This window comes from Ambystoma mexicanum, chromosome 6q (genome assembly GCF_040938575.1).
Source record: "Ambystoma mexicanum isolate Mex_15411 chromosome 6q, UKY_AmexF1_1, whole genome shotgun sequence".
NCBI lineage: Eukaryota > Metazoa > Chordata > Amphibia > Caudata > Ambystomatidae > Ambystoma > Ambystoma mexicanum.
This window is the reverse complement of record NC_090937.1, coordinates 966,002,509-966,029,882: the sequence shown is the minus strand read 5'-3', so window position 1 is coordinate 966,029,882 and position 27,374 is coordinate 966,002,509. Positions and strand designations below refer to the sequence as shown.

At 45.4% G+C, this 27,374-nt stretch overlaps 1 protein-coding gene across 16 annotated transcripts in view; it reads right to left on the bottom strand.

Moving 5' to 3' along the window:
• The window catches only part of TENM3 (teneurin transmembrane protein 3), a 1,347,981-nt gene that overhangs the window by 218,967 nt on the left and 1,101,640 nt on the right, over positions 1 to 27,374 (bottom strand). For all 16 annotated transcript variants that reach the window (XM_069631455.1, XM_069631458.1, XM_069631457.1 and 13 more), the window contains 2 exons: positions 13,004 to 13,126; positions 7,622 to 7,827 (listed from right to left, as the gene is read on the bottom strand). In XM_069631455.1, the coding sequence (XP_069487556.1) occupies positions 7,622 to 7,827; positions 13,004 to 13,126 (329 nt within the window). The remainder of the gene's footprint in view (positions 1 to 7,621; positions 7,828 to 13,003; positions 13,127 to 27,374) is intronic.

Sequence of the window (27,374 nt, the reverse complement as noted above, 5' to 3'; positions counted from 1 at the left end):
AGGTCAGGGGAAGCACGAACCAGTTGGTAAACTTATGCACTTATATTCTGAAATAAATAGTTAGGTGAAGCCAACAGCATTACTTTTGGGAAGTGGGGGAACCAATTCACAGGTGAGAAAAACAACCTTATATATACTTTTCAGAATGGCAAAACACATTCAAAGGATAGTAAGAACCTTTGTAACTGTTCACATTTCAGAGGGACGGTTACCAACCAACTCCTTCACAAGTAAGTAACTTTTTAACACATATTATAATTTTCAAGACGAAGTCCTTTTCTTATCCAGTTCTTTCCTTGTCTATTGCACAATGTTCTCCCAGAGGCAGAAGAGGGACACTAGTGGTCCAAGGGCCAGCTGTAGGCAGGTTGAGATAGGGTCAAGTTGCAGGAAAGGTCAGAGTTCCTGAGGAAGTCTCTTCAAAACAAATAAGTAGTTCACTTTAGACTTATTTAGGGTCCAGAGACTTCTGAGAAGACACCCTAGAGGGATCCCAGCATTGGGCCTGGATGAAATGGATGAGAGGACTCCCAATCTCATGAATCACCCCATAGCTTCACAGGAATCACAAAAGGCGTATGGTAAGTAATACCCTAGCCAACACAGTACCTCAGCACAGAAGAAGAGTTTGCAGCAGGACGTCTTCAGGATCTGCAGCCAAAAACCCTGTTGATGAATTCCTTGTCGTGAAGTCAGAAGACAGGACACTTGAGGGTATTTTGCAGTAGGGATCAACGGGGAAAACTCCAGGCAAGAGTTTCTTCATGGCCGGATGCGGTTTTGTGGCTTTAGTGCCCTTTTCAGGAGCCAGGAGAAGTCTGAATATATCGCTGGTCAGATTCTCAACGCTAATCTGGTCCAGCACTCTGCTGAGGGGACTTCAAGGATTCAAATCAAGTCTCTGGAGGTCCAGAAAGATGCCACCAAAGATTCAGCATCATTCGGAAAACCATGCACCACGTAATGGCTCGAGGTCCCAGGGTATTGCAGCACAGCAAGGTCACAGCCCATCGTGGGAAGGCTCAAAATGCAGGTCTTCTTGAGACTGCTGGCATTCACCAGGCTCTGTGTCAGGGTCGTCCTTTGTGGGATCCCCAGGTTGGTTAGAAGGAAGGGTAACAGCAGGCTTCAGTTACACAGCAGGCTCTCAGGTTGATGGAAATCTATACAGCTGTCTTCTCTTCATCTTCCTCTTTGGTTTCAGCTCCAGTGGTCAACTTTACAGAAGCTTCGAGGCTCGGAGTATGTATCAGGAACCTCAGGACAACTTCTGCATTCTCTCCCAGCATTTTACAGCAAGGGGCGGTGTGGCTGTCCAATCAGGACAGCCAGCCCCCCCACTGAGTGTTGGTTCCTTTCAGGCAAGGTGAAAGACAAAAGGGCTGCAGAGTTCTGGACTCCTCCCTTGCTTCCTGCCTTCTCAGACACTCTGGAGCCTGGGCAGGAAATCCAAATGACTTCCACTGAGGTTGTTCCCACCTAGAATGGCAGGGGAGATCACAGAAACCGCAAGCACAAAAGAAATTGCAAAAAAAGGAGTCCACCATTTTAGCAAAATGGTGGCCCTTCTGTGCATTACCGAGGCTGAATTAACAACCTGCGAGTAATAAAGACAAAGTCATAAAGGTAAAACCACTGCCACCAGCCAATCATGTAAAACACGCAATTGTAACAAAATGTTACCAGATAGGTAAGAAACGGGATATTTTGTATCCCCCCAGCACTCTGTTAGTTAAGAATTGATGTAGTCACACTGTGTGAGACTACACACTGATCTGCTTTGTATTAGGTAACCCACCTTTTGGTATAGGTCTTTACTACATAGGTTGGTAGAGTGACTGAGCAGCCAGGCCTTTCTCAAGAGGGGTAAATGTGAGCTGTAGAGCTGTAGCAATGAAATTAGTAAATACAAGTAACCAACTAACACTTACACTCAATGTTTCAGTTATAAATAGTTATTTAACATATGTAAATAAGCATTCTTTAAAAAGGCAATTCATGTAACAATGTAAGTATACTTTAAAATTACTTTTCAGAATCAGCAGAAGTTAGTGGATACTCTTTGGATATGCTTCGTACACAATTCCTACATCCGGGGGTGACTTCAATCACAAGGACAGAAATGGCAATTATATATCTCTCTAGTTATGCTTTGCAGATTCTGAGGTTGGAGAAAGGAAAGGTTTAAGGAAGGAAAAGGGTTACACAGGTTCTCAGTGTATGGGAGGTCACTTTAAATCTTCCAATGCCTTCTAGACAAGCCTTTCCCAGCAATAACAGTCTAAAACAAGTTACCACCTATTAGGGACAAACAATATCAAAGTCAATGGACTACAAGTGTCTGCAGGGAGCCAGGACAGCCAATGTCAACTTGAAACAGACTATGGAGCGGAGAGACTTCATAGAATCAAAGTCTTGCACAAAGTTAGAGAATTTGTTAAAAAGAAATCACTTGTAGGGCCACAATCTGTTAAGCCTGTGTAAGGAGAGTTGGAATCAGCTCTAAGGTAAGCCAATGCAATTCCCAACTGAGAAAAGCACAGCTAAAACGACAATGAGATAAGTACCCCAAGTCTAAACAGTACCTCTGATTTTAAGAAGAGTGGTCCAGCCAGATTCTTTCCTGTTACAACAGTGCAGACCTCGTGTTCCTGAAGCTCAGTCATGGGGACCAGAGGGAAGACGTCTGGAGGGCTCCTGTGGCGGTAGTTGGGAGGTCGTCGGCAGCTATAGGCTCTTTTTGGTTCAGCAGCACTTTGCGGTTTCAACGCTTCGTTAACAGCACCGTCGCAGATCTTGGATATGGTTGGGCTTCCTGCACTCCTTGGGTCCTGCATGCTGGTGAGGGTACTCGAGCTCTGGTCGTCCTGCTTCTGGAGGGTCCTTAGGAGACTCCTGGAGCTTCTAGACAGATTTCCAACGTTGCACTCAACTACAGATTTCTCGACCCCTGGCACTCGGTTCTTGCAGCAGTGAAGAAGTACAGCCAGGGGGGGGAAGATGGTCCAGTGGAGTCTGCATCAGGGTTAGTTGGTCCCACTAGCCCAAGGGAAGAAGTCATCCCTTCTGGAGCTTCTCTGTCAAATCGAAAAAGGGCTTCACTGGGCAATTCAAAGGTCCAGGAGGATGCAGCAAGCTTTGTTCACGGTTTCTTCATCTGGTATTTCTCCCAGTTGTCGACTCTGCCTCTACTCCCAAAACCCTTGCCTTTTAAGCAGGTTTCTCCCATTCATGCACAGCCTAGGCTGTCAATCACACAGCAGGGTGGCTGTCCTGAAATGACAGCCAGCCAATCAAGACTGGTTGCATTCAGGCATTCCTAGAGACAAAGGACAGGGGAGTTTTGGAACCCTCCCTTACATCTGGTCTTTCCATACACACTGGAGCCAGAAGAGGGATTCAGGGCTGAAGCCCGTCAAAGGCAAAATGAACAAAGGGCTCGAACCTGGCTCAACTCACAGAGTAAAACACAAGAAAGACCTCACAAACATAAGACGACCGGGCCATTTTGACGAAATGGTCACCCATGGGTGCTGTACTGCAGCTGATGGTTCAGCCTGTGGTAGAAAAGCACAATGGTAGGAAAAATTAAACCACTGCCACCAGTCATTTAAAGTAGTGAGGGTAACATAATTGTTACACAAGGATGTAGGATAAGGGGCTACTAGGTGACCCCCCGAGCACTCCACATACGATGGGGTATGCTGGACCTACAAAGTGAAAAGGCAAGTCAAGTCTATTTTTTCACTTTACTATTCTTGGGAACAGTATCTCACACAAGATAAAGTGTTTAAATCTTATGAGAAATCTAAAGGATTTCTCTGTGAACTGCACTGAATGTCACCATCCAAAAAGTAGATGCCTATGGAGTTTGTCAAACTCCAAAAACAGAGGAAACACATAATCCAAATCAGTTCAAAAACACATCAGTGAGTGAGAAAAAGGTCTCACTCACTGCAGGGTTGAAAGTAAAAAGTCCTAATGTCCAGAAAAAGAGCTGGGTGACTCTCTAAGGGTGAAGGGAATTGGCACATAAATTAGAATTCTCCCCAACGCACTCCATCATAAGGTGGGGTGTGCTGGCTCACTTCTACAAAGTGTAAAGGGGATGAAAATCCCTCTTTACTACTTGTGAACTGTAGTTCACCCAAGTATAGGAAAGAGAAGTGTACAACACAGCCTACGCCCAAAAGTTATAGGAAACTATAACTCCAACATTACATTATGGAGAGACATAAAAAGGCCACCCATACATATAAAAAGAGTAAAAGACTAGATGAGAGAAGAACAAGATTCCCCTTCACCTAGCGACAAGGTAAAATAGTTACCAAGTCCAAGAAAAAGGTTCTGGGGTTGATACAGGTCAGAAATATTTATCATAATTATAAAAATCTTACTAACAGCTGATAATTGGGTTTAGTATTTATATATACACACACACGTTTTCTCAACTCTCGCTCTCTGTATCCTTCCGGAGACTTGATGCAACCTGTTTTTTTGTGCTAATGAAGACAAATCCAATCGCCATTTTGGAGCACACAAGGTCCACCTCACCCCTCATTTGCTTTTGCTTTAAGCCATCAACACCCTTTGTTATTTCTGAAAGCCTCTCTAAATGAACTTATTGATCCCCCTGTAGCAATATGACTGACATTTTTCGAAAGGGTCACAGAAGACCTTCAGCCACACATTGATTGCTTCTGAATGGCAAACGGCTGTCAATTATTTCCTCCCAGGATGAAGCAATGAGGAAACCCTGGTTCTACAAGAAGCCTGCCATGTGCAAGGAATCCGGGAAAGTCAACTCTGCTTACTAGATCTTAAAACCGTATATATGTATAAACACATATGGTAGGATGGTGTGCGTAGGGATTGAATGCAAGGACATGGATGTGTGAAATGGGGATGGGTGTGCCTGGATGGTGCAGTTTGTTCATATACACAAACACACACATAGTTGAAGGAACTGCAGCATCCAGGCACACGCATCCACATTTCACGCATTCATGGCCGTACTTTCCTTTCCTTGGCCCACCCTACCATCCACCCACTACACTTCTGCCCCCACCCTTGGCATCTTCCTAACCCCAATATTACACCCCCTCTCTGGTCTGCATTTGTCTGCTGTTTCTGTGGAGGTGGGACTTCCATTTATTTCTATGCACTTTGTAATATGAATGCCACTTGGGTTTAGAGGATGAATGGACTGTGGTGAGAGGCAAACCTTTATGGGCTGCCATAGATTGATACGAGTTTGGTATTGCATGGGCTACATCTAATCACATGTTGTGCCATGGACACTCCACAAAGTGGATGGCCATTTAATTCTACAATTGACCGAAATGCCCATTTTATGGATTTTAGCCAATAGGAAAAAACAATTACATGGGCCTATATTTCATGTCAAATCAGTATTATGTATTATAGGGTTTTAGTGGCATTTACAAATATCCTCCTCCCAGTATTATAGAAACATTCACACAACCATTGCGTTTAGCAAAAATAACGAATATTTAAGACCAATCACTGAAGGGAAGGGGAACTGCGGTGCTAAAAAGTGTGCGCTCAATTTAAAGGGCTAGAGAGCAGAGGCCGTTCCTTAGCACAAGACACTCCGCTGCAGGAAATAAGGACTAGGGTTAAGTGATTCAGTCTTTTAGTAGAACTTTGAGATCTAAAAGGAACACACTAAATTAACCAATATTTTGTTCATTTCACATGCATCAACTGTTAGGTAAAAAATGGTGCAGTCACACTGTGTGAGACTATACACTTATCTGATTGGTATTAGGTAACCCACCTTTTGGTATAGGCCTGTACTACACAAGTTGATAGTGTGACTGAGCAGCCATGCCTATCTCAAGAGCAGTACATGTGAGCTGTAGAGGCGGGTTCAGCGATTACCAAGCAGCACTGATGCGGATCACGGATACCGGTTGGAGCTTCTAGCTGGATAAGTTACAGTGGTAGACATTTCACTCGACTACAGACACTCGACCACTGGTATTGGGCTTGGAGAGGCACACCATGTTGGGGATAGTGGTCCAGTGGAGTTCGTCTTGGGGTTAGTTGGTCCCACTAACCCAAGCAGAGAAGTTGTTCTGTCCGGAGCTTCTCTGTCAGGGAGATAACAGAGTTCAGCCCAGCAGCAGGGCTTCACCAGGCAATTCAAAGGTGCAGGAGGTTGCAGCAAGCTTTGTTCCCGGTTTCTTCGTCAGGTGTTTCTCCCAGTTGTCGAGCCTGCCTGTAGTCCCAAAAGCCTCGCCTTTTAAGCAGGTTTCTCCCATTCATGTACAGCCTAGGCTGTACATCACACAGCAGGGTGGCTCTCCAGAAAGGACAGCCAGCCAATCAGGACTAGTTGCATTCAGGCATTCCTAGAGACAAAGAACAGGGGAGTTTTGGGACCCTCCCTCACATCCTGTCCTTCCAGATACACTGGAGCCAGGTGCAGGCTTCAGGGCTGAAGCCCGCCAAAGGCAAGACAAATAACAGCACAAACCTTTCAACACACAGAGTAAAACCTACGAAAGACCTCACAAACAGAAAATTGTGAAAAAATGAAGACAGGGGCCATTTTGACAAGATGGTTATCTATGGGTGCGGTACTGCAGCTGAGGGTTCAGCCTGCGGCAGAAAAGCACAATGGTAGGAAAAAGCAAACCACTGCCACCAGCCATTAGAAGTAGTGAGGGTAACAAAAATGGTTAGATAGGAATGTATGATAAGGGGCTACTAGGTAACCCCCAGCACTCCACATAAGATGGTGTGTGTTGGACCAACAAACAAAAAAAGGTAAGTAAAGTCAATTTCACTTTACTATTCTTGGGTACTGTAGTTCACACAAGAAAAGGTACTTAAACCGTATGAGAAATCTAAAGGATTTCTCAGTGGCACTGCACTGAAAGTGCTGTGTGTCGCCACACAAAAAGCAGATGCCTATGGAGTTTGTCAGACTCCAAAAACAGTGAAAACACAAATTCCAAATTAGGTCAAACCACATGAAGAGTGCAAAAAAGGTTAAAAGTTAAAAAGTCTTAAGTCCAGCAAATGAGCTGGGGGTCTCTAAGGTTGAGGGGAATTATCACAGAAATGAGAATTCTGCCTACCCTTACTCCTTGCCATCATCATTGTGTCTCTTATTTCATGGGTTTCCCTATAGTTCTACCAGATGTTGTTCGATATCTGTTTGTGATGTCTTTATTGGACGTTTTCCCTTATGATGCTACTGTCCGTAGGTGGACAAGGGCAAAGGAATTGTGGTAAATGGTACTAGCGTTCTCCATAATTAAAGCAATAAATCAATAACTTCATCAGCTTCTCTCTGACCTTGATCTCATCTTCGCCCATAGCACATAGACCTGTGCAGAAAAGAAATAGGTTAACTTTAGAAAAGCAACACATAATATAGCACTCTGGGTTTACCAATCCTTTGGGGTTGTGATAAAACATTTGCCAGAGGTAATTGATCAATGCTAAACCTGCAAGGCTGAAGGTTAAAGCCACCCCTTTTGGGTCCCTGCACATTTTACAACACAGAAATGTAACTACCGGATATTTTAGAGTGGCATAGTATTTCTTTCAAAAGATACCGCTTAGTGCTTGGAAAATCCCATCCTACCTGGGTATGCGAAGGCGGTAATCCTTTACGACCATAGACGCCAACTAGTGCATCCTTCTGAAGTGAGATGTTGAATTTCAGAAACTGGGGCTGATCAATAAAGAGTTGGGATCTCCAGAATACCCCTGGCGGCACTTCCTGTACTGCCCTCCGGCCAATGTCAAGCTCCCCAGAGTCGATGGTATTGTTCTCTTGTGGAAATTTACCTGAAGGTTAAAACACAAACATATAAGCAGCCAAGGACATTCAATATTTGTATTATTTCTGATCTTACACTGTGGGAATAAAAATTCACCCAAACGTAAAATCCTCATTTGCATCATCCTTTTTTAAAACTCCCACTACAAAGTGTGCACCACAGAAAAGCGTAATGTATTTGGATCCTCTTCAATTCTCATCTTCTGTTAAATGAAAACAGTTTTCGATAAATGAACCATTCATCAACCCCCCCATATGTTATAATGTAGAATTTCATTGCTCTGTACATAGTTCCAATTGAGAGTGTTCTTTTTGTGTGGTTCTGGAACCTAGATTCAGAACCACACGAGAAGATGATGCCGGTTGTATGAGGTTGGCTGTGGGGGACTTCCTTGTGATTAAACCTACAAAATCAAATGAACCGTGTTGCATCATACAACACCATACACCATTAAACACTGCTACTCCAGTGAACAAAACATTTTTCAGAAACATATTCAAGATAAAAAATAAATGTTTTTATAATGCGAAAATCTCACTATCCACAGGTTTCTATGGACCACAGAAGTGTGCATGCTCACTTGGAACCCACTGCATGGAGGATCTGTGCTGCTGACAACACTGACTGCAGACCGGTCTACACACACATGGAGGTGTGAGGAAGCAGGAAGAATCCACACGGAACGAGAAGGGGCAAAGGCAGCACAGGAAACAATGAGAGCGAACAGTGGGGGAAATAATGATTGATAGGTGCCGCAGGGCGTGATACAGGGAGTCCGGAACTGATGGGTGCTTTTCTTTTGTTTCTGGCGGCAGGGGCCGGTAGAAGAGGAGCCCTTGGTGTGGGCGTACTGAGGAGTGTGGCGCTGGCAAATGAAGAGAGAGAGCGCGGGCGACAAGATGAACAAGATGTTCCTACGGCCGGTGGCGGCAGCAGTGAGTTGTTAGCCCGTGTTGTGTGCTCAAAACGGGACAAGAGATAAGCAGCTTCCCAATAGGGGAGGAAGGGTGTGAGGAGAGCATCCCACAGAGGCTAAGAGAAGGAAATGCCGTGCACGCAAACTCTCCATAACCCGTGTCAGTAAGAGTAAAACATTGAAAGAGACTTGAAAAGCAAAACCCTGGTCTCCCGTGACAGACTGAGTAAGAACATTGAGAGGCAGACCACAAAAGCAAAACCCTGGTCTCCCGTGACACACTGCATAAGAACATTGAGAGGCAGACCTCAAAAGCAAACCCTGGTCTCCCGTGACACACTGAGTAAGAACATTGAGAGGCAGACCACAAAAGCAAAACCCTGGTCTCCCGTGACACACTGAGTAAGAACATTGAGAGGCAGACCTCAAAAGCAAAACCCTGGTCTCCCGTGACACACTGCGTAAGAATATTGAGAGGCAGACCACAAAAGCAAAACCCTGGTCTCCCGTGACACACTGCGTAAGAACATTGAGAGGCAGACCTCAAAAGCAAAACCCTGGTTTTCTTGAGTCAATCGGCATTTAAAGAATGTGAGGGCGGGCTGAGAAGACAAATCCCTGACAGTGAGATCTTCTGTGGAAGGACTTGAAGGGGTGGGGAGGATTGCCCGAGGCCTTCCGTGATTAACACTGGAAGAAGATGAGAAGTCCACACCATACCTCCTCAAAGAGGCTGTGGGGAGTCTAATAAAGTTACTGTGCCTACATCACGAGGCAATCATTCTAAAATGCTTATTCAGAGCATACCATTACCCAAGGTCTAAAATACCATTGTCATGGTCGAATTAGAATAATTATGCAATGTTAAGAAATGTTCTGTGGTTTTACTAAATGTGGTAGAGCCTTTCAAGGGGCAGACTGGTTATAGCCTATATTATAGGGTCCGGCATCGTAGCCTGAGCTCCAGCAGAGCGCTCTCCAAGTGCACTGCATGTGGCCTGTTTAATGCTTTGCAGCTCGACCTTGTTTCCAGCCAGCAGGAAACAAAGCAAGGCCGTCCAAGGGTGGCTGCACCGACGGCTCGATGGGCCACATTCTGAGGTGAAAGCTAGTAGTAGTGTGCACGAGCGGCTAGATGACCTCACATGCACGCCAAAGATGGCATGCCAGCCCTGCTCTGAATGGTGCTCCCCAGAGCGCAGGAAAGAAGCAAAAGGGTGTATGGATTGGTCAGAAATGTTACTTTAGCAGCAACACCCTCCTTCTGTAACCAGTGGGCGATCGGAAGGCCAGTCATTTTTGATAAACAATGGCAAGCAATACATTTTGTGCAGAAAAGAGGTTGGCACTGTTGGACGGATTTTCTACTCAGGACTCATTTTCTAACATCGCTCGCTCCTAATCCAAACTAGGTCAATCCTAGGGAGATCTTTCAACAGGGGCGTTGCTGGGGGGGGCTAAGGGGGCTATAGCCCCTGATCTTTTGGTTGAAGCCCTGGATAGAATCTCAGGAGCTACAGCCAAAAGACCAGCTAGCCCCCAGTCCCAACAGTTCCGACAGCAGCTTAGCCCCGGGTCTTTTCCAGACCTAGCAACTCCCCTGTCTTTCAATATTACAGTCCATCAAGCCAAGACTCGCAAGCCATTGTGCAATATAGTTGAGGAGACGGAGTAAAGAAACTCACAGGCACAGTTGAGCCTCCCACCACATCTGTCTTGCTTCCAAGGCGAGTGCGTTGCCCGTGAGCTATCCTCCCAAGACAACCTTGGCACAGGAGCTGCTGGGAAGGCGGTCAAGGCAACCAAAGGCTTTGCCTGCGCCCAGGTTAAAGCTTTGCCGCTGGACTGACAGCATTGGATTGCCTGCTGATTATGCAAAGAGAATATCCACTTAGGCAAATCCCAGAATGTGCATAGTGTAGTCGACAGTGCGCCGCCTTTCACAGGCTGCACTAATCCGAATGTCCGGAAGCAAGGTGAACCATTTATAGGCGATCAATAGCGCACCACCTCATGGCATGGAATAACCTTTCTGCTATGACGACCTAAAGATCGGTCCGCAAATAGCCACGCGCCCTGACTTCACACTGCTGGTAAACTGCAAATGCCGCGCAAGCACTTGAAATGAAACCCCTTCTTGGAAACATACTTTATTGAAAGAATCAATAGGGCTTCTAATTAAACTATCACACATTGCATTAAACTTGAAATACTGTAAACATTATCGAGCAAAAGGCCAATAATGTTACAGATAAGCACGTGATGCTCGTTAAGCGTCAGCTCAATGGAAATATAAAACAGTGTTTGAAGGGTGCGAAGCAAACGAGCCTTACATTGTCCAAGTGCCATGTTGTTTCAACACAGGAAGATCTCAAAATGTGGACACCTAGGTGAGACAATTAGGGGGCACTAGCTCGAAATGAAAAGGGGTATATATTCGGTTCATATAGAGATGCTATTTAGGAATGGGTATGAGGTCAACCAGGAATTTATTCCCACTGGCCCAAAGAGAAAATATGATATGATAAGGCATTTATACCGCGCCTATACACAAGTGTTTCAAGGCGCAACGAGGCATAGGGGGGGGCGGAACAGAGGGAAGACAGAGACAACGATCATACTAGGCCAAGTGTCATTCAAATCGCACAAGTGCAGGGGAAGGGGGACGAGGAAACGTGCAGAGTGGGAGGGGGTGGGGGCAGTGCAGTACATGGGGAAATAGAAACAAATACCAATATGAGAAGTAGGGCCAGCTGGTGGCAAATAGCAAAGATGCTGCTCCTGCCCCAGCACTCATTCCACGTCGGCTGTCAATCACCCTCTACCCCACTTTATGTAGAGTTGTCCATTTCACCCACAACGTTGACCCGGCACAAACACTTTGTTCGACCTTGAAGGTTAACACTAGCACACCCTGCAGCTCTCCCTAGGCAGATCCAAAGCTATAACTTATATGAAAGGAAGTGTTACTCTTAATAAAGGGTTTCTCTTCCTTTGTTGAAATTGTTGAAGGAAGTGTTTAGAATCGGTTACATCTTCACCAGGTGCATCAAAGAAGTCTTCTCTAGGCGTTCTGCCGATACATTGAGAGTTCACCACTTCACAAACACGGAGAGTTCATTGCCCGAAGAAAGGTTTCAACAACATCCCTAAATAGCTCAGCTCAGCACAGCGCTGCAGAACCTGGGAAGGTCAGTGGAGAAGGAGTAATATCCAAAGGAGTGGATGGGCTAATTATGGATTTGGACTATCCCTGGAGCCTACAGCAGCCTCACGGGCTCAGAGGTAGAGCAGCCAATCGCAGCTCCCGCTAGATTCCCCCGTCACAGGGGCAGACCTCACTAGAAAACTACACCCAGGGGGAGGAGGGAGCACACTATAAAAGCACTGAACAGCCAGGCAGTGTGGATTGTTGGAGAATGTTTTTTGGGAGCAATAAGACCGTGCTAGAGAGAGATTGGAGGGGTGGTTAAGAAATGCGGGAGGTGGGTACGTTCAGATTAGGAGGTGGCAGTACCAGAGGAAAGGGGACAGCTGACGAGAAGACGGAATGCAACCCCTTAGTTACAAAAATCAGGAAAGTATGAGGTCAGGTATGCTCACGGCAGGTTGAGGAGGTGCTAGCAGCAAGACCCAAGAAGGAGGTCAGAAGAGGAGTAGTTCAGCTGGCAGCGATAAGACACTAAGATTTGATGTGAAAGGAATCCCAGAATAGAGAAAGGGTCAAGTGCCATTGAAGGGTGGCGGCAACTTTTGGACCAGCCTAACCCAGACTGCGATACAGGGATTGTAGCAAGGATTGGTTCAGGAGACTGAACCTGGCAGACTGTCCTTCCCAATGAACGAGGACATAGAAAAGGGACTCGGCAACAACACTGGAGGAGGTGAGACGACATCACACCACGTGTGACATAAAGGGCCCTTAGTTTGTTTCCGTCCCATTTCTGTTGCCCAATACATCAATACATGACTCTGTGCAATCCTGCTCACTGCTGTGCATCCAACGTAGGTCTCCTCACAGGCCACGTGAATGAATACTGGGTAAAGAATGTGGGAGATTAAACACAGAATATGGGACTTTTCAGAAGAGAGGTCCGTCAGAGCACCATTATGGGGGGGAACTCCCTTTCCCTTCAGTGAATGTGGGGTGTCCCTAATGCCTTGAAGGTGTATTGGGTAAGGGATAGAGGGCTGCAATTACAAGATAATGTCTGAATAAAAGAGCAAGAGTGAAGCATCAGAAAAGGTAACGTAATTGATCTCTTACCATTGTCGCCAGACGGTGATGAAAATGTATTCGTTGGTATTACATCGGCGTTCACTTTTCCGTTCTCAAAAGTGTCATTTTCCGTTTGCTGCAGCTGCCAGTTCAGACCGAAGAGATGCATGGCTAATGGGGAAAAATTAGGGATTTTCATGAGCCCAATGCTTGAAAAACGGATGCATCTAAAACGCATGAGAGCTTTAGAAGCCAAGTGTAGCCCCAACACAAATGGAAGGAAAAACAACCACAGATAAAAGGTTTTCCTGGATTTGTTTCATGGAGTAAACATTTTGTGTAATCATATGTTCGTTTCCTCACTGATGAATATGTTCTCTTCCCTTCTGGAGAGAAGCAGTGAATGACAAGGGGCCTCATTATAAGGTTGGCGGTCCAGAAACAAAGGTGCCGGTAGCAAAGTACTGTCACCCTTTCGAGACCTCCAAACCATGAGTCTGCCGGAAGGGGCACGGTACTCCCGGCAGGCCTGACCTGCTGACATTTCAGGACCTTACTGGCCTGTTTTTCACTGAAGCACCAGCCCCGCGCTGAACGGTGCCGGTGCTTCAGGTCTCCATGGGAATGGGAATCAACCGTACTGGTGCCTGTGAGATCCTGGTAGCAGCGGGATGTCAGGAAGTGGTAACAGTGTTACAGGGTTGCCGGTAACGCGCTGCCTACCGCTGAGTATTACCACCAACCCCGTAATGAGGGCCATTGATTTCAACGTGTGCATACTCAGTACTGACCATTATTTCTTTTCCACAGAGAACCTTTGATAACACCAATATGACACAGCTACACTAACCAAACACTAGAAGAGTGACTTGTGGGGACATTGTTTGCACAATGCACGACTGCTTCCATACAGGGTGGCACCGACATTTCTTTCAGCCAAATCCACTCCTTGTGCATTACATACAGAACTACCCATGTCCTTAGCAGGACTTGTCCATGTCCAGGTTACTAGTACACACCAGCGTGCAGTAGGTATTTCCCCAGGCCAATATCTTAAGAGTCAAGCTTTGGGATTCTGGAGCCAGTCTGGGCTGTGGAGGTATGGAAGCTAGAGCCCTGATGGCAGTGCTCTTCAGCTTGGAAATCGCAGGACCCCATAAAGGAGACCACTGCAAATGCCACAGGAGAGGCAGAAGGTGGAACCCTTGCAATGATCCACTCCTCATTACTAAGGGCCCTCTTGTGGTGCTCCTCTAGCCATGAAATGAATTTGCAACACTATAAAGCTGGATTGTGTGCTTCGAACACGACACGTCTTACTTTAATGTTCTAATCATCGTCATTAAGCTTTCAAAGAAAGTGTCATTCATCTCAAAACAGCAACACTGATTCTATTGCATAAGAAACAGACCGATTATCACCACGGATCCTTAAACATAACGCAAAGCATCTTTCTAGGGACCTCAATTTACTTTAGTCATTCTGAAGCTCTGCAGGTGGAAGGAGGACCCGTTTCCTATAAGATTTCCCCCCGATGTTTCTGATGTCCTTAGACTGGGTGGATGAAGATGGTGGTTGCACAGGGAAAAGCCGTCCGTAGACGAAGTGGCACCATGAGGTGGTAAATCTATAAACATTTTGGTAACACATTTAACACAAAAGACTCATCCCACCCCTCATTCAGAATTGCTCCCCTGACAATGCTAAATCAATCTATGCAATTAGTCCTTGCATTGATAATTACTCTCCCTGGATCAGGCTTGTCCAACTCCAGGCCTCAAGCCCCGGAACCCCGACAGGTTTTCAGGATATCTCTCAATATGTATGAGAACAAATGTCCATACATTTGGAATCATTGCATGCACATTTCTCTCATGAATATTAATCAGAGGCATCCTGCAAATCCAATAGGTTTCCTTCTGGCCTTCGAGGCCTGGAATTGGCCAACCCTGCCCTAGATCGTCCATGGGGAGGACGCTTGCATTTGGAAGCATTGGAAATGTGGAACCCCCACAGGGCAACAGAAGTATCAAGAACAAAAAAAAGGTCATTTCAATCCCAGTGCTCGGATTGTATTTACTCATAGGACAAATGACATGCATATACCTTTCGGTGTACAGATAGGCACTCCTCACATTTGCAACTCGAAACATCAAAATAGACATGGCCGAATCCATTAAGTTGCAGCTTTCAAACTAATAACCTGCCGGCACAGCAGATTACTGCAGCGCAAGATGTTCCCATTGGAGCATTAGTTTAAAAACAGTGTGCTAGAACTGAGTTCATATTTTTGGGGAGATAGTTCTATTTTCCCAATGGCTTAGACTATTTTTCAGAACTAAGTTATCTCCTATCCTAAATGGTAAGTGTTTGTTTTAGATCATAATCAACCCCTCCAAAATCCTCGCCATAAAAATCCTCTCCATAAATAACCTTCCTGGGCCCCTTGACATCTCCTCCATAAGCATAATATGAAGCAGGTCACAATCTATACAATGCGTCCTTCCAGATTCCTCTCTTTCCAAGTATTGCAATAAAAAGGTATTATTCATGGTACTCCATTTCTCGTGCAGGCTGAACACGGATGGCCAGGGCGAATGCCTAACTTGCTGAGCCATTTTACTGCCTATAGCTTCAGGGAAGCACTTAAAGACCTCCTCTTGCCTGACCCGTAATATCTCCACAAACTTCTAGTAACAATCCATCTACTCTTTCAAAAGCTGCCCCGCGACACAAACATCCTACTGGGCATCCAGAAACATCACGTCTCGGGACGAAATCATCAATGCCATGCTACATGCCATTTTGATTGCCTAATAATAATTGTAATGTAAAGCGAGCTTTGGGTAAAACGCCATATAAACAACAAATGATTATTATTCCACAGCCCACCAGGGGTTGGCCAGTTATTCGAATGCAGAAAATATCCGTCGATAGAGTAGATTGGTATGTTGAGATGAAAGTACGGGGAGATTTGAGTGGCACGCATGTGACAAGATAGTGATAAATGACCCCCTCCCTTCCAACGTTTGCAGCATTTATGCTTAAGACAACAGTTATAGGTAGCTTGTTGTTATTATGCTAGGCTGGAGGTTCTTTCATAAAAATGTGTGTCACTTTGGGCCACTGCTATTGTCAGTGCATAAGAAATTGACATGGATTTGTCGATCAGACTAATTATAGTATTTTAGCCATGCTCCAGTTATTGCATTTGCTGCCTTTTTTTACTGACGTCTCCAAAATATCGCGGCACATTAAAAAATTACACATTTTATGGTTTTATGGATGGTCGCATCAGAAATTGACGCTAATATGTTTCATTTCCATTCTGGCACCAAAAGAAATAGGTCCTAAAACATTTGGAAATTTAAAATTTGAACTCCTCTCCCAATCTTTTAAAATATTTTTAAATGTGCAATCTATGTAAAAGTTATGCAGCGGAAACAGGAAATTAGATATGCCGCGGAATGCAAGTAAGGCCAGGCGCCAAGTGATCAGCAAATAACTCATTATTGATGAAGAGGAACTGTTCAGGCGGATGAAATTATTTCGTGGAAAAAAATCAAACGGAACCAAGGTTGAATTCATTACATGTTCAGATGGCACACTGGGCTTGGCTTTTGCCGCTTGAAGTGAAAAAACACATGCATATTCCAGTTTAATTAGTGGGAACGCCATGCACATGTGACACAAGCCTTTTATGTTGAATTTGAAGATTTACGGACTTTCTGCAGCAGGCATTTAATCAGGTTCTGTGAAGGGCACTAGGAGGGCTGGGTGGGAAACTTGAGCACGCTACCAAATCTGGACTCCAAGATGAAAGCATCTGCATTCAAAGATCACACCGTGTTTTTAGGATCCCTACAGGGCCAAGCTGTGATTAGGAACACATATTTTTCCATAAATTAGCTTCTGTTTTGAGTTGCCTGCTGAGATCATAGACACGTTGATTGAATGTGCAAGTTAGGATATAGTTTTTTTTTAAAAATCCATTAGTATCTGTTGCTACCTTTTTAAGCTTGCATCAATTTGGAATCGGATACAAAGATGTGCTCTGAATAACCTCGTCTCGCCGGCTGGAGTCTAAACATGGCTGCCCGAGGGGCCCTTGCAAAAAGGTGGGTCAGCGTCAAAAAGCATCTGCCTGGCATCAGTGAACCAGATACAAACCCAAAGAGAGATGCATTGGATTAATTCATTTCAAATGTACTCTTATGACCAGGAGAACATTTCCCCAATTCCTTTAAAAACGATACCTAGTTCATAGAATTTGAGTCCAACCCCAAAAGCTCAAAATGTTTTATAACTGCGATTGACATTTTGGATTTGTCGGAGAGAAATCAAATCAACTGATATGAGAGGAAGAGGGCAAGGAAGGAAACGTGTGGAAAGGATGTAATTACAATAGCAGTGATCATGCCATCATGTTACACAACTGCAAATGAAATAAAAATCTATCTTAAGACTTGAAAATCAAAAAAGCAAAACGGGTAGGTATCAGAAACCTGTTTTTATAAAATGATCGTGTAGCGGGCAATGCATCTTCAACGGGATACAAGTAAATAGTTGCAAAGAAAAAGAGAATTACGGCAAGAGTGCGAGGCATCCCTCTCGGACTGGTGAGGAGGTGGAGCAACTTGTCATTTGCTACTTAACACTACTGTATTGTTTTACCAGCGGTTTGAAATAGTAAAACATAGAAAAACAGGAAATGATTCCAACGGCCTCCAATAACATGAAATCTTCCTTAAGAAAGGATGCCGATCCCACCACAGCAATTGCAATGCACTGCCCAAAGCTCAAACAATAGAGCGCTGGTAAAGTGATTTTTCACAGACAGACAAAAAGAAATATGAAGTGTCTACCATGAAGGGAGACATGGAAGGGAAGCGGTGTGTAAAATGGTGTATTAAGTTATCTTACTATGCTTTTGTATGGTGCCAAATTGCTGCCATCTGTTCTGTTGATAAAGCCACTTCAATGTCAAGTTATGGGGAAGGTGGGCTAAGACCACAGAGCATAGGACACTCACAGGGCGTAGTCACAGATCTGATTAAGCAAATTATCAAGTTACATTACGGCATATTCACAGCAAATAGGACATGCCACAATCTGAGGTGGGAGGTGTGGGAGGGCAAGGTCCTGCGATTGGTTGGGGTAATGTAGTGCCTCGGTCAATGGTTCAGGAGAAGGCCTACACTTACATTGGGCTAAAGCACATCTGGAGCTACTTATTGAGGTGTGGATCTGATCTCTCTCTCTCTCTCTCTCTCTCTCTCTCTCTCTCTCTCTCTCTCTCTCTTCTCTCTCTCTCTTTCTCTCTCTCTCTGCCAAAACACTCCTTTTTGGGCAGGCCAGGACTGATCCGCATAAGACTTTAGCTCAAGCATTCCCATTGCCTTTCTTTTTCTCTCTGAATTTGTCTGTGAAAATGGCAACAGAGAACAAAAGGCCAAGAAGTGTTCCTAAGCAACAAGCGGGAAGATTAAGCCATTAATATAACCACCGAGCTAACAATTAAAATGCTTACCTCTTAAAGGCAACCTAGTTATTCAAAGATGTTAATACCACTGAGGTGGGCCCAACTACATTAACTTCAGGCTCCACTTGTTAGAAAATCTTGGCTACGCCTCTAACTATTCAGGTGGCGAGCAAGGTGAGGTATTGGTTGATGAGAGGAAGTGGTACTGGAAGTGATTAAGCGTGTAAGCGAGTTCAGTAGTAGGAGAGAGTAGGGAGTGAGTGAGAAGGTGAATGGGAAAGTAAAGGGGGGTGATTGAGGGAGACGGTGTGGCAGTAGTAGTGGTGTGGAGAGGATCAGAGGGGGTCAAGTCATTCCTTTAGGGAAATCACTGGATAGGAACCCTTAGATTGTTCCCTGAGGAAGCTTAGATAGATGAGGCCTTTAGTTCATCACCCGAAGGTAGACAGCTTGTGGATAGTAGGAGATTACCAATCTCTGGCATCAGTCAGGGGTCAAGGGACACCTGGGTTAGGGTCGGACTACTCCTCCCTAGATTAGAGCGAGAGGGATGACCATTGGGCACCTTTGCGGAATTGAAACCCTTGACCGTCTGTGGGAGTCGGTGTGTTCTTGAGGCCATCTGTAACACCAGCCTAACATCAGTGACACTCTAGTTGCCTCCAACTGTTCTTCCACTCGCTCTGGGATATGAAAATCCTAACAAACATAGGCATATTATGTCAAGAAACGAGATATTGAGAATTCTAGAAGAATAGTTGACATCAGGGTCTTTTGAACTAAAAGGCTACGGGTGACATCAGTTGAAGAGAGTCTCTATTTCTTTGCTGACAGAGACCATAAAAGCAACCCCCCCACTGTATTCTGCTACTGTTGAAACAACCAGTCACTGCTGCCTCTTTTAATGAGACGACCCACAGCTGTCGAGATGAAGATGTCATGAAGATGTGTCAGAGGTCAGGTCGCACGGATCTGCCACCTATGCTTATTGAGGCCAGACTGGCTGCTACTCTAGTGCTAGGTCTGGATTTCGGCCCAGTAATCCAGTTTCCATCTGCTCCTGCAGAGTGTAGGCAGAGATATAGTATCTCAGAGATAAATAACTCTGCTTTCTGCCACTGCTGCCCAAACACAGCCAACCCTTCTTCACTAAGCGGCACTGATTGCGGTCAGCTTGCTGACCTGCCAGTCATCGTTCATTCTGTCTCAAACCCCAGCTGCAAAGCACTTGGACTACCTGCAGGGCGGCATGGGCAGATCTTCTAAGACAGGAGATCCCCAACTCAAATTAAGAACTCATCATGCATTTACAAAATGGGACATCTAGGGCCTTAACAGAGTGTTCGAAATACTTGTTGCAAGCCACCAAACCAAACTGGTATTTAAAAAGATCGATACACTGGGACTCATTATACGTTTGCCGGTCCGTTAACAATGGTACCGGTAAACTACCGGTACCATTGTTACCGGACCGGCAAACTACGAGTTCTGACTTGGCAGGTGTACCGGCACCCATGAGAAGAGCATGCCGGATGTACGCATCCGACCTCCCCATTCCCATTGAGCCTATAGGGCTCAAATCGGAATGGGGAGCATTTTTTCCGGCGCCCGCAAATGGGCAATTACCGGGTCCGGCAAGGCCATAATGATCCTGTAATTGCCCATTCGGGGGCGCCGGGAAAAAAATGATGCCGGCGCAGCTACCGCCAGTATCGTGATGAGGCCCTCTGTTTTACTGATGCATATTCAATGTGTAGAGTGAACAGCCACTGGCCTGTTTTGTGCAGGTAATACATGTTATTAATTTTATTTATTTATTGAAATTATTGATTGTGGCATTCAGACAGTGCTTAAAGATCCCCGACTATACCTAATGGCACCCGCTACTCAAGTGTTAGGGAGCAATTGTTTGTGTTGCACATGCATAAACAGCAATATTTTTCTTATTTATGTTTTTCTAATTCAGTTTGCTCTGGCATATTCCCAGCAACTTCACTCTGAGGTGTTGCCTATATTTAATACATTTGCACTGATACATAGGGCCTCATTCCAAGTACGGCGGTAACCCTGCCGCTACTACTGGCGGGTTTCCGCCGGACTTGGAATGAATTACTGGTGCCTGACTTCCCGGTAACACTGGGAGATTACAACCTCGGCAGTCCGGGAAGTCAGGCGCAGGCATTTTTAAGTCCCCATTCTCATAGAGTCCTATCGGATGTTAACGATGCCGGTGCTTCCGTGACAGCTCGTCTACCCTGGCCGCTGTGCCCGGCAAGGTCAGACCTGTCGGGTCCAGCGGCTGCGGCAGGCAAACCCGTAGTGTGCCGGTCCAGAAACAGGTAATTGTTTCTGGACCAGCACACTTGTAAAGAGGCCCATAGTTTTGTATTCATGCAGTTGAACCAGTTCCGAAGCGGCAAATATTTATCGAGATCAAAGGGTATATTGGTAACATTTGTAGTCTATCTAAATCGTGCAGTATTTTATTTAGAGGATTGGTGGATCATAAACGATATTCCGATTACTAGATCACCCTTTCTTGTGAATTTAAAGGCAAGAAAATGCAGTCATTAACGATGGTCTCAAATTTCCGATGACCTAGCCCTGTGTGGCACGGGGAGGCTCTTGATCTCTGTATATATAGATGGCGGGATGCGTTTCATGGACTATGGTTAGTGAGATCACCAAGAGCAGCAACTGCACAATGTAAGCACAACTTTGATTTCGCTTCAACTAAGCAGTTTTAAAAAAAAATTCCAGGTCTTAATAGTAAATCTGCCCCAAAGGCAAGACAGAATATTCTCAATTACCTGGGTATTAACTGGCCTCTCCACTAGGGCCATGTCCTGTGGTTGTGGCCCATATAGCAGTGCCTTTTCTTTTGCATTCTGGGCATTGCAGCCCTCCATTTATAGCAAAATGCTAAATTACAATCCCCAATGCGGCGGGGAAAAAACCTCTGAATGGGCTACATTGGCCTGGCACAGATTTGTTTGTGGGCTCTGGGCATTGGGCGGTGAATTAGACGTTAACAGTCCAACAAAACCATTCAATACTCACATTGAATGTGGCGATTTAATAACAGAATAATCGAAACCACCCCTAAGTTAGAAGATATGACCTCTCACCATGTGCGGGAAAGCAATACGGCAAAATGGCAGCCGCATTTAGTTTGTAGTCCGTTATTATATTAAGCAACGGTGGTAACCCTAAGCCAATGAAGCATTCTCCAGGGCGCTCTCCGTAGATCAAGGAGCTGCGGGAACGGGATACAGTGATATCACAGTAATGTACAATGGAGGTGGCTGTTCTCCCTGCTGGGGCATCACAGAAATGATCAATCCGGGTCAATTTCTATTGTCTCTAGTTGTCATCAATCGAAGATCTACACAGCAATGATATAGCGTCCGAGTTCGCTGCGCCGCCATTTTCCAGGCATATGCGGATGCGAGCAGCGTTCTCTTTGTTGTGAACGTCCAGGATAGGCTTTACTTTATTTCTGCAACATAAACCAAAAACACAAATGAACGCCCCGTCTGCCAATTTCTTTTCATAAGCGTGACAGAGAGGCAAACATTTATCTTTCGTTCTTCAGCTGTAGATCTAATCCTGCTCTCAGACATCAATCAACCTCAAAGTAGACAGAAAGGCGATGTGCTTCTCATATGCAAATAGAACCGGGAGCGTGACACCACCTCATCACTCCCCTTCATGGTAGGTAGCTTAATCAGGCCGTCCTCTCCGACAGTCGCAGAACACGGTAGCGCTATGACATACCTTTATGAGATGCACATCAGCTGCCTTCCATCCCTTCCCTTATGACTGAGCAAGCACGCCGTGAACGATGAATGACGGGCACCCTATAGATTTTGAATCGTTTATCAAAAATGTATGTTATTTGGTGGCATACGGAAGCGACCAGATGTTCCAAATGGTTGGTCGCTGTCACAGATTTGATTAATCAGCACTCCAAAGTAAAGCACAGGGGACACAGGACTCGTCATCTGTATTACCTTAAAGTGAAGTCCCGATTAAAAATCGGTTCTATGTCATTATTTCGATTTTTGTAGGTGGCCCAACCAAAAGAACGATTTTTTTTCAGCCGATTTTAGGTGGACACCAACATCGAAATAATTAAATTTCTTCGCCCCCTCTGCATTCACCCCCAGCCCCCACTCTCTCTTCCCAGATTTACTCCAAATCGGGAGTTTCACCCCACAAATCCTGCTCCCTCAACGCCCGCCACCTCCCTCCCACTCGCAAGACTCCCCCCCACCAAAACACACACAAACACAAACAGGAACACCCAACACACACACATCAACTTACTCGTTCTCCGCTGAGGCCGCTTCCGGGTCCCAGAGTTCCTGTTAGCCCCTACGCGCACTCATGTACGTCGCAGGAGCTGACAGTTCGATTTAGAAAGACTGCTCTGTACAGTCACAGAGCAGTGTTTCTAAATCATTGTTTTTTAAAACTATTTTTAAAAAGGTCTCTTGACCTAAGACCTAAAGATCAACCTTCATAAACAAAGTATTTACACCGCAATAACATTTTCCCCCAAAATCAGGGTCTTGCAACCTCGCACGAATAAGATCAGAACCTTCCTTCTTAATCGCAACCTTATTGGCCCTGAAATCAATTATCGCCTGGACACACAATTTACTCAATCGTCAATAGCTTAGCTGTCCTGAAGGTACACCAGGGCTAACAATTTGACAAATAGTCTTTTTAATGGATATATATGGAGCATTGTACATTGGGGACACACCAAGGGCAACACAAGTAAGAGTGTGAGTATAGCAAAGGGGCTGAGGTGGACAGGAGGTGTAAGGGGAAAGGTGGGCACTTGAGAGAGGGAGAATTCGGGTTGATTGTAGCAATCAGAGACAGTGGAGATGTTCTTTGAAGGGTGGGGTTTTCCCATCCTTGCTGAAGGGTGGGGGAGAGGGACAGTCTTATCTGCATCGGTAACTTGTTCCAGAGACAGGGTGTGCAGCAGTTTCCGCCCCCCACCCCTCTTGCAGTCCTTTGTTTCCAGCCTGCTGATGCTGTGTTGGCCTCCGAAGGTGGGGAGCTTCTAGGCCTGCAGAGTGGTGTATACTAGCTCAGCAAGTCAACTGTTTACATCTCATTGCTGTACTGACACCATGGCCTTTCATCTTCCTGGAGTTGCATAGGGTTCACAGAATGGCATCGCCCGCAGCTTGATAAAGTGCGAAGCAAGTGCCCATTCATGTGCAATATACAGCCGGAAGGAGGGAGCATCGAACATGAGGACTGCGTGCACTACGCCTTTCATTTATTGGCGGAGCCTAAGCAGGAAGTGGGCGGTTCTCCCTCATGCATCAGGGAAGCAATACAGGATGAGAAGAGGAGGTGGGAGGGGTGCACTAATTATATTTTTTATGTATTATGGAAGACTGGCATGACTAGAAGTGATGCATGGATTCTGGGCTCGACTGTAACCTCAGGTATACATTGGTTGAGGGACATCTAAATATTAACTCTGAGCAAATTTCATTTCCTGACACACATCAAGAGCTGTAAACCTGTCCTTGTTCCCACCTCTGACATTATCAATCTTCACCCATGATTTACAAGCGGCCATATGTTTTCACCAATAAGGGAGAGGAATGAGATTCCCTCCTGCAAAAATATCATTGGCCTCAAAGATGCGCCATCAATAATAAATGATTTTACAGCACTTAGCAGCAGATTGAAGCCAAATGGAAATCTCGTGCAATTTAAGTGCCTACGGTAACTGGCATTTCATAAAGGTGCCCTGCGAAGGATCATGCAGTAGGCCTGCCAAGTCTCCGCATTCAATACTGTAAACATCTTAGGTGCGGCCTCCACTCCGGGACGCGGGGGGGGGGCGGCTACTTGTACCCTGCGCCACAAGATGTGAAACGCAGCCGGGCTACCCATGACTCTGCAGGATTATTCAAACCAGGGCAACATTTCCATGCAGGAGTGCCTTGGTCACTATTCTGGGAAGAAACATTGTTTTTGTGATGAGTAAAAAATGTATTTGCTTGTATTGTATTGTATATTTATATAGCGCCTATACACAAGAGTGTTTCAAAGCGCTCAAGGAGGGTGGGAACAAGGGGGAAAAAGAACAGTCACTCAGAGCCCTTGAAATTCTGAGACGATAATAGTCTGCAAAGGCAGAGTAAGTGCGTAAAATACATTTAACAGTTGAGACACAGCAAATAGGCCTGACGGTGATTCTGCAGTTTTACCAGTGCAATTAGGGGGAGAAGCCAGGCCGAGAACAGACAGACGATCTTCAGGCATGTTGTTTGGATCGTGCAAGTGCATAGACGGTAACAGGGAGGGGGAGGTCCAAGTGCACCCAGTCAGTGGAGACTGGGGTAAGTGCAGAGAGAGCCACTCTCTTAGGTTATATCTAAGTGTTGTGAAGTTAGGTAGGTGTAGGGCCCTGATGAAAGTGCGAGAGAGGACAAGCTGTAAGGAAGAGGGAGAGCGAATGAAGAAGAATATCTTGAGGAGTTTCCGGAACTTAAGACTGTCCGGCTCAAGATGGAGGGCGGCAGGCAGGCTATTCCAGAGGGAGGCACCTGCTGAGGATAAGGATCTCCCTCCAAATCTCTGCTAATTTAAGTATTCTTTGAGAAAGCACACATATAATTTATCTCAAAGAGATAACTTTCTTATAATCCATACTACTTTGCAGCTAGTAATTTCCCTAAAAGTTGCTCTTCAGATCCGGCAGCAACAGAAGAGCTCCTTTCTGTGGCACTACTGTGCTGGTCCGATCATCTTACCCTATCCACAGAGGCACGTAGGTGGAAGCAAGAGGTGAGGGTAGTATTTGCATGTTGTTGTTGTTTCTGTAGGGAGTATAAGTGGATGTTAAGCTACACATCTGTGGGGCTGCCACCGCCTAACCACTTGAAGGTAACGAAGAACGTCTGCCGTAGTGTGTGGACTGGTGGCACCCAATCGTGGAACCCCCATGTGAAAAGGAAGGTATTGGTGCTTTCTTTGGCATGGTAGTAAAAGAAGAGGACCTGAGGTAAGCAAAAATGAATAGAGAGGTACCAGTGTGGACACATCACATTTAATGGATATACCCCACTCTTATAAAAGGTCATTGGAGATCCAGAGGCAGATATTCCTGCTGAAGGGGCACAGGGCTCCTCATTCGGCACCACAATTTCACTACCACAGGGACCTGAAAGGAGCCTGGGCAGGGAGGTGGTAGTTCTCCTCCTTCCCAGCCTATATTTGCTCTAACACTCAGGGGATGGCATGTATGCCAAGGACCATAGAGATGCAAAATCACCAATTCACACAAAGAAATGAGCATGAGTTGAGATAAACATTTGAGTAGCTCCTGCATTCTAAGGAAGAGTGATAACAACACACTTCTCTTGAAAGGTCCCAGCGGCCTTTTATCAATGATGCAAACAAGAATAAATGAAAATGCATATCGCCAGATTTACAAATGGTCTCCGAGAAATGGGCACTTCTATACTCGGATATTACTCTTCAGAATTTTAGGATAGCTTGTGTTTGAACCCCTTGGATACTAAGCAATGTGTTACCGGGGACCATCTTCCATCGCTACCTTGTGTACCTTGGTTCTTACCAAACATTTCTTGGTCCAGTGTTTCTCGGGTTGGGGCGTGTCTGTTCATGAGGGATGGGGGGAATATGTTCTACTGATTAGAGTCAATGTGTGTGCACCCATTTATTTTGATTGCTATATCATGACAGTGTATGTATGCACAGGTGTAACTCCACTACTCAATTTGATGGAAACCGGTTGATATTTTGAAACCTAAAGCATGAGCTAGTCATTATGAAAATGCATTTCTCTAAAGGTTGTTCATGCATTCCTCCTAGCAGACAACTTTGTTATTAAATGTTTAAATTGCATACAGCACTTCTGGACACTATTTACTAGGTGGACACAAAGACAAACTGCGCAAACAGCTACCTGGAAGTGCCTTCTGCAGTTGCTCCGGATCGTGCCAGTAATCATTGGCTTGGCAGGCTGCCCCAGTTAATAATGGCCTGCCGCTAAGCATAATGGACCGCAATTGATGAAGCAAAGGTATTTACAAAGGGCTGGATGCACAATTAACAGCCTGCACAGTCCTCATTGGTAGTTGTTGTCATTAATAGCACCCGGTGAAATGGCTTTTACTTTTGGGGGTCGGATATGCACAAGTAGCGCAAACCTGTTCCCAAAAACAAAAAACTACAAAACAAGAGGATTGCCGGGTGAAATGAAAAGTGAGCCTAACTGGAAAGGAACATGGCCATGTCAGGTCCAATGATTGAAGAAGGGGGGAAAAAAGCGGCACGGGGCAAGGGAGCCAGTGATTAGATCAGACGTTGGCGAATACCGAGGTGATATAACTCAAAGGGACGGGCTCGTCTTGCTGGCAACGGCCTGCAGCCCATGTTTAGTGCCCGAGCCAAGCGAGAATTCCTTACTGAGGGTGCCGGGCTGTTGCCTTGGCCCACCCCCGCAGATCATAATGCCATTAACACCTATGTAGTTGATATGTGGGTGTTAATTATGTGTTTACATTTTAAAAAACAAAAATCTTACCTTGTGTGTCCAGCACTGCACTGTATTTTTCTCAAGTTCATTTTCCATGCTGATGACTGTGACGTCACCAACACGGAAAACGGACTTCAGAAAAGATGAGCAGCGTCGGGCTGCAAGGTAAGACTCATTTCTAAAATAAGACACACCCTTAGCACCCGTGTGTGAACTTTTCGGGTGCTAATGGAGAGGGAAGAGAGAGGAAATGGGTGCAGGCAAGCAGCAGTCAGGCTGCTCGGAATGCAGTCTTATACCAAAGAATACAGCCAGTGTTCCAAGATTACTGATTGGCCAGCGCCCACTTCCAGGGTGCTAGAGATCGCTAAAGTGCATGGTCAAGCCTGCTG